The sequence below is a fragment of the Gobius niger genome (genome assembly GCF_951799975.1).
Source record: "Gobius niger genome assembly, chromosome: 16".
Classification (NCBI taxonomy): Eukaryota; Metazoa; Chordata; class Actinopteri; order Gobiiformes; family Gobiidae; genus Gobius; species Gobius niger.
In genome coordinates this window covers 7,824,892-7,836,995 of record NC_136867.1, presented here as the reverse complement: position 1 = coordinate 7,836,995, position 12,104 = coordinate 7,824,892, and the positions used below count along the sequence as shown (strand labels likewise).

The 12,104-nt window shown below is 41.6% G+C and overlaps 1 protein-coding gene across 1 annotated transcript; it reads left to right on the top strand.

Annotated features, from left to right (window-relative positions):
• The first annotated feature begins 425 nt into the window (after nucleotides 1-425).
• LOC306975905 (programmed cell death protein 10-B) lies at nucleotides 426-11,896 on the top strand. The gene is made up of 8 exons (XM_079573705.1): nucleotides 426-558; nucleotides 1,183-1,405; nucleotides 1,609-1,662; nucleotides 3,203-3,320; nucleotides 6,098-6,224; nucleotides 6,325-6,403; nucleotides 6,486-6,568; nucleotides 11,014-11,896. The coding sequence occupies exons 2-8, from the start codon at nucleotides 1,316-1,318 to the stop codon at nucleotides 11,093-11,095; spliced, it is 633 nt and encodes a 210-aa protein (XP_079429831.1). The 5' UTR covers nucleotides 426-558; nucleotides 1,183-1,315; the 3' UTR covers nucleotides 11,096-11,896.
• Nucleotides 11,897-12,104: the final 208 nt, after the last annotated feature.

Here is a 12,104-nt window from a genome sequence, read left to right as displayed (position 1 = left end):
ATTGCTCTAAAAAATGTAATGGGCCCCACAGCACATCTTAGAGTGCAATCTGTGAGAATAGAAGCAGAATTATTATTGTTATTTTGTTGTTGTTGTTTTTTTTAATGCATTTTGGGGCCTCTCACTTCAAGCTTTTATTATTTCTGAGATTCTACTGGTAAGTGAGTTGCATGTTCTGAAATCGCCACCTCTTCTGATTGTCTATAGGAACATTTTGACAACAGAGAGATCACTGGCCTAGTAGGCTACTACATAATACAAAAACTCGAATAAACAAATACTTTTTTTTTTGTCGTGAATAAATGCTTAGTGAAACTGGCAACACACACAGATGTCATAAAAAAAATCGTGCTTTTATTGAGTGAATGAAAACTGTGAAGTAAAATAAAAGTATGAGGTGCAAACAGAGCGATGTTTCACGTGCCGCACTGACGTCAGCGCAGCCCGGAAGTGTCGCTCGGGTCAGTGCTAAAAAAAACTTCCGCCTTAAGTTGTAAAGAAAACAGTCAGCTAAAGGCACCGCAGCGTAACTAGCCTTTTGGACAGATCAGACCGAAGGTACAGACCACTATATACTTGACATGTGTACAACTCGTAGTCATATGTCAGAGCGCAGTGCGTTGACAGACCGTGGCTTTAGTTAATGCAAATATACTGTCTACTGGAGCTCAAACGAAAGCTACGCTAGCACTGTGCTACACCGAAGAGCTCCGCCATAGGCCTCAATGCAATATCCTTGCCTCTTGGTCGCAATATGTTTGTCATTTTAAATAACATATAGTCGCTTTAACATCGGATCACTTGTTCTGTTTCTTCAGATGGATAGAAAATGTTTTGAAATGGCTATTTGGGTCGCTATGTTCCGTTAGCCAAGTAGCACCTTAGGCTGAATATCCAGTGCTAGTTACTTTAGCCTTCAGCTAACAAACCTTCCCGTTAGACAGATACTGAATAATTTCTATTCATTTACTCTATTCCCTGTCCATTTTGTAGCCCCACATTGTTGACATGAGAAATATATGTATTTTTGTTTTGTTTTATCAGCTGTGGAGTCATTATGTGTACACTGGCATATTTACTTTGTGGTCTGTGATCAGATAAATGTGCTTTGTTGATGCGAGCACCTGTTTCATGCACAGTCTGTCTCCTGTCTAAAATGTCCTGTGTCTTCCCATTTCCCAGGCTGATCACTGTGGAGGCGGTGTGTTCGCTCACAGTGGGTGCGTGTGAGTGGGTGAGTGTATGTGTGAGTGAGTGAGTGAGTGCCTGCAGTTTCCTCTGAACCTCTCCTACACGAGCGGCTCCTCTGCTGACGATGACAATGGAGGAGATGAAGAATGAAGCGGAGACTAACTCCATGGTATCCATGACACTGTACGCTGTGATGTACCCCGTTTTTAATGAGGTAAAGAACATTTGTATATTGTTTTCATGTGTGTGTAAGATTGTGTCTAGACTTTAATCCTGGTCTTCAGTGAAATGACACGTTAGACCTCAGTTGTTTTATCCTTTACAAGTTTGGAATAAAAGTCTTTCTCTGTGACAATATTTGGAAAGACTTTTCCCATGGATACACAGTAATGTTGTTTCTGTCTTTTCCGTTGTTAGCTGGAGACGATTAACCTGTCGGCAGCACAGACACTCAGAGCAGCCTTTATAAAGGTAACGGCCCGGCTTATTTTCTATGTTTGTAGCATTTCTATTATCATTTGAGCCTTTTCTTTCTCTGATGTCCATGCATGCACAGGAAATCGGATTTGTCATTGCTTACTGTACAAAACATAAATGTCCAGTGAAAATAAGGCTGGGTGATTTTGGAAACATCATGATTATTTTCCCCATCGATTTAGAATATTTTTTAACGCCGTAATTTCCGAACTATAAGCCACTGCGTTTTTCCTATGCTTTGAACCTTGCAGCTTATACAACGGTGAGGCTAATTTGTAGATTTTTCATTCTGAATATAATACGTCTACATTTAATACGAGTTTGATACTCGGTTATTACTGATGGAAGAACTCGGACATGAGAAAGACACAATAACAGCTCCAAATCTAATCATAAAATTGTGGAGATGATGGAGACTCTTGCATGGTTCCTTTGGGACATACCCCACTCATCATTAACTATATTATATGTACAGTTTTTTAATTTTGTTGGTGTGGCTTATATTCAGGTGCGCTCAGCCCGGAATTCATAGTAATTTGTTGTTTTTTGTTTTAATGATAAAATCAATGTGCGGACTAAAAACAGCGCTAACTCTGTCGGGCTGCAGCAAATACAAGCTCACAGAACACAACACCCTCACCTGCCCCTGCACCACAGAAAAATAACACTAATAAAGCATGGAATAGAAGCTTCATTACTTACTTTAATCTTTATTCAAGAGACAATGAACAGAGACATTAAAGGTGCATTATGCAACTTTTTATGTGAGGAAGGAACGGAAGATGTTTGTGCTTAATTGGACCTTGTAGTGACCCAGCGTCTACAGGAGTGGTCAGCATGGCATCTTTACTCTCTCCGTCATGGTGGTCTCTGCAACGCTGCAGGATCAATTGTTTGGAAGGTTTTCGCTGCTGACGGACCCTCTCACCAGAAAACCTACAAAACAGTTGATCCTGGAGTGTTGCAGAGATAACCGTGATCGAAAGTAAAGGTGCCATGCTGACCACTCATACAGCATACAGGGTTTTTGTGCACCTAAAAGTTGCATAATGCTCCTTTTAAAGCTCATAAAGATGGAGCTAGTTTTCATCCGCGGTCGCATCGATACAAATTAAATTAACAGCGCATAGTGATGATTAACTATATAACAACATTAGAACCATGCTGTAAACTCCCCCCAGCATTATATCCCATTAACAGTCACATCTGTCCGAGTCGGACAAGATCACAGCTACAGTTCATCAACCTCACACAACACTTATCCATTCACTGCATTTCACTTTGCATCAGTCCTTCATATTACCTATAATTAACAACATATATTAATGCACCTTAAATTGAGTGCTGCCCCCTAAAGGCCAACATTGTGCCCATTGACTGTTATTGTAGCGCCTGAACAGATGCAGTTCTGTCATTGTGATGAGCTAATGGATGTGTCAGCTCCTCAGATCTGCGGACATTAGGCTTACATCAGTACGGCTCCTGTCTGTGGGGATGACAGAATTAATTAATGCTGCTTTTTTGTGTGTGCCAGGCCGAGAGGGAAAACCCCGGTCTGACTCAGGACATTATCATGAAGATCCTGGAAAAAAAGAATGTGCAAATAAACTTCACAGAGTCTCTACTGCGCATGGCGGCCGACGATGTGGAAGGTAAGGGTCATCAGGAAAGGCTTGATTTGTGTTCAGCAGCAGCAGCATGATATATATATTTTGGGTAAAAGTCTTCATTATGAATAGTCTGAGGTATTGTGAAGGATCTCGTACTGACACATGGCTCTTTTTACTAATTGGCAGAAAATAATGCGCTAAACCATGATATTATAGACTCGTGCTATAATTTATGTTCACTTTGAGGTAGAGCTCTTACTGGTTTAAAAAAACAAAAACGTTTGTACATTCATAACCTAAAGCTGTAGGATATAGACCCAAAGGTTTTAATTACTTGATATATGTGGCCATACCTCATTTGAATTCTCAGGACTAACAGAATTGAAGTCAAGGCTCACTGAGCTTTTTTAATGGAGGCCGGCCCTGCACTCGCACATTGGAGATCAGTGCTGGGATTTGAATCATTTTATACTGATGTTAACCATAGCGTTGGACAAGCCAACATGTGGGATCACTCACTCATGAACCAGATAAAAAAGTGAACATAGCTTTTATATCATGAAACATGTTGTGTCTAATTGTGAATTAAACGATCATATGTGAGGACAAAGATATAAAATAAAGAAAATACTACATGCGCTACTTTTAATGCTAGGGGTGTTCAAACCTTTTTTTTCTCTGGGGGCCGAATCGTGAAGTGTATATGGTATTGAGGGCCACAGATCGGTGGTCAGTGCAGTTAACATTACATTTTGTGCATTTAAGAGTGGTTTGAAACATGAGAGAAACAAACATTTCAATTCATATCAATTTACAATAAAATCGTTTGAATTCCCCACACCTTTATTTTGGCCTGGAACCTTAAAGCAGTTCTACGTAACTTGCTTACCTTTAATAAATCATTTTCGTAGTCTCACTGGGGGTAATACAAGTGTTAATGGGATACTTGGAGGGTCTTTCATCTCCCCTGGTGTCTCTGGCTAGAAAACCACAATTGCAACTTGACTGCCACCGGACCAGAGCCACCAATACACACTAATAGAATCACAAAAAGCTAGCAAGTTAATGGGCAAAGCTAACTGCAGGCTAGCGCCACTTTAAACAGTATTTACAGCCAAGTTTGAGTGAAAAAAAATATCCCAATTGTGTAATTGGATGTATCATATCCCTCCCTCCCTCGGTCTTTTCTGTCACGGTGGTATTTACTCTCACGGACAATTAATTAAAAAAATAAAAATAAAAAATAGCAACTTGCTACGACACCTGCAGTTGCAATGTCTAGAGTACTAAGTATGTCTAGAGTACTAAGTAACTCTAGGGGCAAGAGTTACTTAGTGTTACTTTAAAGGATCTATATCATGCTATTTTAGCCATTCCAAAGTTAAGTATAGGCATGTATATGATATATTGTACCTCTACCATTATGGAGCACTCATTTTTGTGATAAATATAAGTGTTCTGGAGGTATTTTTCGAACCCGGAAGACACAACGCTTCGATTCAGTTAACTCCGCCCCCTCTCTCCGCACATACAACTATATACAAATATAAATAGATATACAGACGTCACATGGGGAAACTGTGCATATAGCCTATAAGTGAAGTTACTTCACGATGCAGTTACACAGAGTTGACATCTGCAACACAGCTTCATAAATGGCTAACACGCATGCTAATACACGTTTGAATTGACTCACCGCTCTGCTCCATCGTTGTTTACATTATGGGACTAGCGTTGGTTATAAAAGTTAATCCACTTTGGTTCTGGTGAAGGTTCACCAAACATCCATCAGAGACAGTCACAGAAAAACAATATTTTGGTGATAGTCGCTGAATCCCGGAGAAAAAAACAGCTTCTGAGAGAGTGGCCTCTTCTTGAAAAAGGTTGAATAAACTCCCGTCCTCGTAGCCGAACGCGCTTCTTTTTCTCCGTGACATTATCGTTAGTTAAGAATAAAGAACAGGTGTGTCCAGAATAGGATATAACGAGCTCCATCTTCACAGCTGCAGCGCAAACATGACTGATCTGTTCAGACGCGATGTGTTTGTTTTGGCCACAGCTGACCTGGAAGCACCTCGGGCACATCCTTTTTTTATTTTATTTTATTTTATTTTTTTTCCCTTTTTTTTTTTTTCTCTTTGTTTCTCTCTTACGACAGAAATAATGAAAACGCTATTTTACAAATTAAAATCAGGCTGTAAGACATTACATTACAGACGCCGAGCACTTCCGTTCCGCTGTTACGACACAACTGAACACTCAGCCGTTCACCAGGAGAGGGAGGAGCAGCTGCTCAGAGAGCAGGATTCAGGAGGATTACTGAGAGCTGCGTGAATGAATCCACAAACCACTCTGGGGGTGTTTTTGATAAGGAATAGCATAACAACATGGCTAAAAGCTCTAAAAAGTCGCATGATATAGGACCTTTAAAGCCAGCTCTTTCTCATATTATACTATTTGAGGTTTTAATCATGTTGAATTATTAAATTTGCTGTCAAAATTACCATATTTAACGATGTGTGCCGAGTGAACACGAAGCCTAAGGGCCACTAACATTGTTCTGAGGGCCGCATTTGGCCCCCGGGCCGCACTTTGGGCACCACTGATCTATGCAAACATATTCATGAGACTCTTTTCAAGGCGGGGATACTTTGAATGGCAAATGTTTTGTCCTGTTGTGAGGAAACATCAGAATTTTTTTAGGCTCGTTCAAATATTGTTATCGTTGTGTTGATGAGGTTTACGGTTAATACGTCTAATCACTGAGCCTTTACAAGTGAGAAAAACACTGCTCTTATTTTCTATGTGTTTTTGCGCAGAGTTCACGATTGAGCGGCCGGAGCAGGAGTTCCAGGACCTCAATGAGAAGGCCCGAGCTTTGAAACACATTCTCAGCAAAATCCCTGACGAGATCAACGACAGAGTACGCTTCCTACAGACTATCAAGTGAGCCCAAATTTGAATTGTAGTTTCTCGCCATATTGACTAGTGATAAAAATGACACTATTTTGTGATCTATGTGGGTTTTTTTTTCCTTTTCTTCCAGAGACATTGCCAGCGCCATAAAAGAGTTACTGGACACAGTCAACAACGTCATTAAAAAATATCAATACCAGAATCGCAGAGTAAGGAATTGTCCTCTCTTCTTAGCGGATATAAAGAGTTTTTTAAAGTTTTATTTCATGAGTGTGTGTTTTCTTCTCCCAGGCTCTCGAGCACCAGAAAAAGGAGTTTGTGAAATACTCCAAAAGTTTCAGCGACACCCTCAAAACATACTTCAAAGACGGAAAGTAAGTCCGACCACTTTATGCAACGGTCCATTAATCTGAAGGTTATTTCTCCACAAAGGAAGCAAGTGGCGTTTGAGTGATTCAGCAGGTTCTTATTTCTTTTTGTCGATGATAATTGTAAATGGTAGTGTTTTAGACGCCAGGTTGTTTATTTGCTCAAGCAGACACGAGAGACAACCAGGAGTAAACAATTGCTGCAAATGTTGTTTTCATTGAGCGTTATAAAAGGCTTGGATGTCATCTCGAGATAATTTTCGCAAATTCAACTTTAGACTTTAAACTTACAGACTTTATTGTCTCTAAAGGGGAGTTATTTTCCACATCACAGTGCATGGTTAGTGCTGCGGTACTTGTTACTTTTGTGAGTTTAGTTTGGTTTTAGCAGGATTGAAAAAGCAGTTTGAAGAGTAAAATAAACTGCCTGACCCCTAAATCCACCAGGATGTTCTGATCTGTGCCCAAAGAAGATCAGCTGAACAGTGACGTGCACAGACATTTTGAGGGGCAGGTGCTCAAACATGAAAAAAGGGACCCCCCCCCACTCCTCCTGTCAAAAAAAAAAAGAGCCATTTATTTATTTTTGTAGCTATAAAACTGCTACTGACATCAATATTTAATATAACATGGACAATGCACTGTTCCATGATGTGGACTAATAATAAACTACCGTAGTTAGTTCAGCCTTGTTCGTTTTTTAAAATCAATGACAAGGCTCGGCTTTTAGGATTTAGCTTAAATACTAGCAAATAATACAAAGGTACAGTATTATACACTTAAAACACATGTGTCAAGGTCATGTGGCCCGTGAGATGATTTAATGTGGCCCTTTGAGGAACATGTCCTGAGCATGTCAAAAAAAGTAAGTCTCTAGTGCAGAGTTATGGATTTTTAACAAAATAACCAGTTTGCTCACTCCAGCCACTAGGGGGCAGCTTAAACGGAAAGAATTCCACACGTGTCCAGCAGAGGGCACTGATGTAATAAGAGATCAGGATATAAACAGCATAGTGGTAAGTGGTCAGTCTTCCCCAGGGCGGCTGTGGCTACAATAGTAACTTACTGCCCTCGAGTATGGAGTGAATAAATAATGACTTTATGTAGCTCTTTGAGAATGTGTGACACAGGGTGATGAAGCGCAATAAGTGTAAACTGTTGTTATTTATTAGGCCACAGTCCTTTACTATTTGTGGGGGCTGAATTTCGGCCCACGACCCAGACCAGTTCAACACCCCTGACTTAAAACATACATCTGGTTTGTCCAATGTCATTGTTTTATCCATATCAAAATTAGCTTAAATTCTAATAATCCACTGGGCAGTTCATGTTCCTTTGCTCCTCCCACAGAGGCACAGTGTCCAGAGCCCCGGAACCTCCTCCTCACCCTTCCCTCTCCTCAGCTCCCAATGCTCTGGCCTTGGTCAAACCGTAATAGAGCTCAATTTTAGACCATTTATAGCGCGACAAACAGAACGTTTCTGACTTTTTACCGCTGACACGGATGGTCCGGGCGGTCTCAACACGCGGCACAGACATCCTGACCCGATCGCACCTTTCGTTTCAGTCCCCCATAATAATCCAGTCGTGTTGTGCTAGTTCGTACATGAAAGTTTTCAGATTTGCGTTACTCCCGCTGTGGCATCTGCAGTTGCCCTTCTCTGATCAGGAGCATCAGCGGCTCGAGAGGCAGAAGAGGACGGAGGCGCGGTTTCAGAATCTGAATCTGAATAGTTTTTATTACCATTGTTTGAGAACAGTTCAAGTTGAAATAAAATAAAATAAATAATACTTTTTTGGGGGGAGAAAATAAGCAGCGGTCGTGAGGGCACTTAAAGGGCACAGGGTCACCACTTGGGTCAGGTTTTTTTTTTTTTTTTTTGGTCAGGCAGTATAAATTGATTTTAACGATGATAGCAGAGATGGAGCGACATAGTCCTTTTTTACTGGATTAAATAAAATAAGCTAAATAGGAATGACTTGCATGATAAAAAAGGAACACTTGACTCGCATATACAAATATTTTGCCGATGAGCCTTAATAGATGAGCTGTACTCATGAATGTAGCACTTGAGTTCAAAACCGTCTGCATACAGTACGTGGATTAATGGATTTGATTGAAGTGTTTGAATCAATTCCGGTTCTTTAGTCCAATTCTGCCACATGATGCATTCCTTTTCTATAGCAGCGCTTTTCCATTCACGCCTTGATCGCTCATAGTTCACTCTTTGCCTTAGCCTTCACATGTATCCTCGGCTGCCCCGACGTCCCCTCTAGCCGCCACTAACGGCTCACTCACACAACACTTTCAATCAAAGGCAAGGTTTTTGCTGAATAATGTTTCGTCTGCTCTGCTGCCCACACACGCACTACACAAGGAGTCCACTTCCCGTCATCAGGCTCCACAACCCAGACACCGGGTCAAAACCAGGGTTAAACAGGGATCAAACTGGGACTAAACAAACCCATGAACCTGCAAAGTCATGTTCCCCGAGTGTCGCATCAAACCAGCTGGCGGAGCCTTCACCTCGCAGACCGCTTTGGGAAGTGAGTGCAGTTCATTAAAGAGTGATTCGAACGATGTACAATTATATTTCTAAAATGGCCTCTAATGAGTGCGGACATAAAAGCTGTGTCTTTCATGGACCCGTGAACACGCTCCGAGTCGCTGGTGAACTGCGACTGCCGTGCTCGAGTAATTATAATCTGTCTCGGAGCTCATTTGAAAGCAACAATTCAGCGGCAGAGAGGCCATGCTATAAATAATATTTAGAGTGCATTGGATTATTAGAGTTGCCTGTAGGATGATTGTTGTGTACATTGATATATCCCGAGGAAGATGTATGCCACAGCCCTAGCATGGTAAGAGTTAGGTTTGGTTTCCTAATTTTTGTTTTATTATCTCCGGACGCCGCTGTTCATCCTGTCATTTTCATTTATATTTAATGTCAGCCATTGGCTAAAAGGCAAACACGCCTACCGTGATGAACAGGAAGTTTCCTCCAGTGAATTCTTTGCTCCTGACCATAGACATATTATATTAATATACCGTCGTTATGCACTCCTCCCTGTTTGACAAAATAACTACATTCAAGGGGGAAATCATGGCGGATTTACAGACTCCTCCTCCCCAGCACTGATGAAGCATGTTCCTAAAAAGGGCATACAGGCGGGATCTTCACTGTAGACTCGGCCCTTGCGTGACGTGTAGCTCGCGCTGCTCCAATGCTAACAATCAGGCCCTCTTTAATTGTAACTTACCCAGCATTATTAAAATTAGGCACCAGGCTTTAAGTTGTTTTTAACGTGTCTAAAGTCCAATGCATTCCAATGGGGGACTAGCGGCTACATGGAGGTACTACAGCAATGGCGGTGTCGTCATCATAAAGCAGAGCAGCCAGCGGCCATTGCTCCTGACGCAATGTTTTTAACATGATGCTAGTGACCACCAGTAACTCACCTCATGCCTGTAATCTTGAGCTATTTATTTTTTTTGGGACAAAAGGCTGCTACTAACCACAGACTGTATATATAAATGGACCGCTTCTGCTCACTCCTCCCCGTTTACCCTAATGACCACGGTCGTGGGGGAATTCATGGCGGATTTACAGACTCCTCCTCCCCAGCTCTGATGAAGCATGTTCCTAAAAAGGGCATAAGGGCGGGATCTTCACTGTGGACTCGGCCCTTGTGTGACGTGTAGCTCGCGCTGCTCCAATGCTAACAGTCCGACCCTCATAAAGTACGAGATTTCAAAAATTCATATTACGAAAACCAGCCTGGTTCTTAAATTATGACTAACCCAGCGTTATCTCAGGAGGAATATTTAGCCTAGTCTAGTGTTGGAAAACATTGAAACCAGGCGTAAAAGTTGTTTTTAAGGTGTCTAAACTCCAATGCTTTTCAATGGCGGCCCCCAGTGTCGTGGGCATAAAGCAGAGCAGCTAGCGGCTATTGCTACTAACTCATAGGGAAATAATAACAGGAAGAGCAGCGCCTCCTGAGGATCCACTCAGAAGTGATGCTCACTTGCATAGAGATCATTTAGCCTTTTCCTCAGATGTTTTGTGAAGGTGTCGTAATGTAAGTCTCACCACAGAAGCGATGGGGCGACCTGTTCGGCCTGTATGTGACTATGGACTAAAGTTTGAGTTGTAAAAATTAAGAACATGGTTATCCCCCCTCTTTCTGTGAACAATAATTATATTTCCTGTTGTGTTTCTGCATTGTTCTCTGGTTAGCATCATGTTTTTGAGTAGCTGTGCTGCTAATTGGCCATTTCAATTTTCCCTTTTCCTCTCTCTAACCAGCAGAGGGCGACAAACGTGTAATTGAAGCAAAAACACTTGTGAGATGCCACTGCAAACATCTCTCAGTATGGCCAAAAAAGACTGAACAAAGCATAGCAATAATCTGTTATCTCTCTTTTTTGTTTTTTTTGTCTCCCGCAGGGCGATAAACGTTTTCATCAGTGCGAACCGGCTCATCCACCAAACCAACCTCATACTGCAGACCTTCAAAACTGTTGCCTAGCCCCCCGGAGACCAGCACGCCCATCGCCCCCTGATCGTCCGCTGGCGGGGCGCCGTTAGCAAAAGCCAGTGGAAGCCTGGAGAGCGCCTGACCCGTATATGTAAATTAGAAAAAGAGTTGTTTTTAGGGTTGGGGGTTCGAAATCCGCGGGAGTGGAGATTGTAGGATCGCAGTTCACGAGACTGAAAAGTGCCATTTGTTATTTCAAAGAGGATTTTCCAGTCTTGAAAATGGAACTGAACGGGCCCAACGTCTGGTAAATTGATTTTATTTGGACAGTTTTAATTTATAATCCTTGGTCTGTTTTGGGGAGTAGGTGACGCGAGGTGTTTATTAAAGACTAATTGCCATTTTTCTAATATATTCATGTTGATCATTTTTACTTTTAGCTTCTCAATCATGGTTTCACGACTTATTTCCAAACAGAGGTGCGTTGTATCAGTTCTCTTCTGTCTTGCTCAGATACTTTGCCATCTTCAACAGAAATCATTGGGGGAAAAAAAAACAAAAAACGACGACAACAAAGCATCAAAAATACTTTGAGAAAAATGCGCAGCTTTGAAGAGCTCGCAGCAGACGGACTTTTTGACCAAGACATGTTCTCTCTTTGTTTATCCGAAGACAGAAAGCCAAAAGACTTCCAGCACAGTGTGCGCCTTACCAAGTCCTATAACATTCCCTGCTCAGAGTGTGATGAAGTGAAGCCAGTCCCTGCGGCGGTGCGGGGAGTGTAGAGAGACAGTCAAAGTTCTGTATTTAACTGTTACCTGGTTGCAAATGTTCAATAAATAGTTTCCAAAAATGTGCGAGTCTCGTGTGTGTGCGTGTCCGCTCGTAAGACGCCTTGTTTTGTGAGGGAAAAAAACAAAACATCATTTTTAGAGAAAGAAATGCTTATCGCAGAATAAAAAAAACAAAAAAAAACAAATGTCTGCGCCTGTTTTATGATCATAGGTGCAAGAAATCACCACGGGGCAGAAAACCACACTTACACTTAGTATTTGTCCCA

Excerpts from the sequence above, each read along its gene's own strand:
- LOC306975905 (XM_079573705.1), top strand. The coding sequence starts at position 1,316 with ATGACAATGGAGGAGATGAAGAATGAAGCGGAGACTAACTCCATGGTA. Across the intron at positions 1,406-1,608 it reads TGTACCCCGTTTTTAATGAG|CTGGAGACGATTAACCTGTC; the intron begins GTAAAGAACATT and ends TTCCGTTGTTAG. Across the intron at positions 1,663-3,202 it reads TCAGAGCAGCCTTTATAAAG|GCCGAGAGGGAAAACCCCGG; the intron begins GTAACGGCCCGG and ends TGTGTGTGCCAG.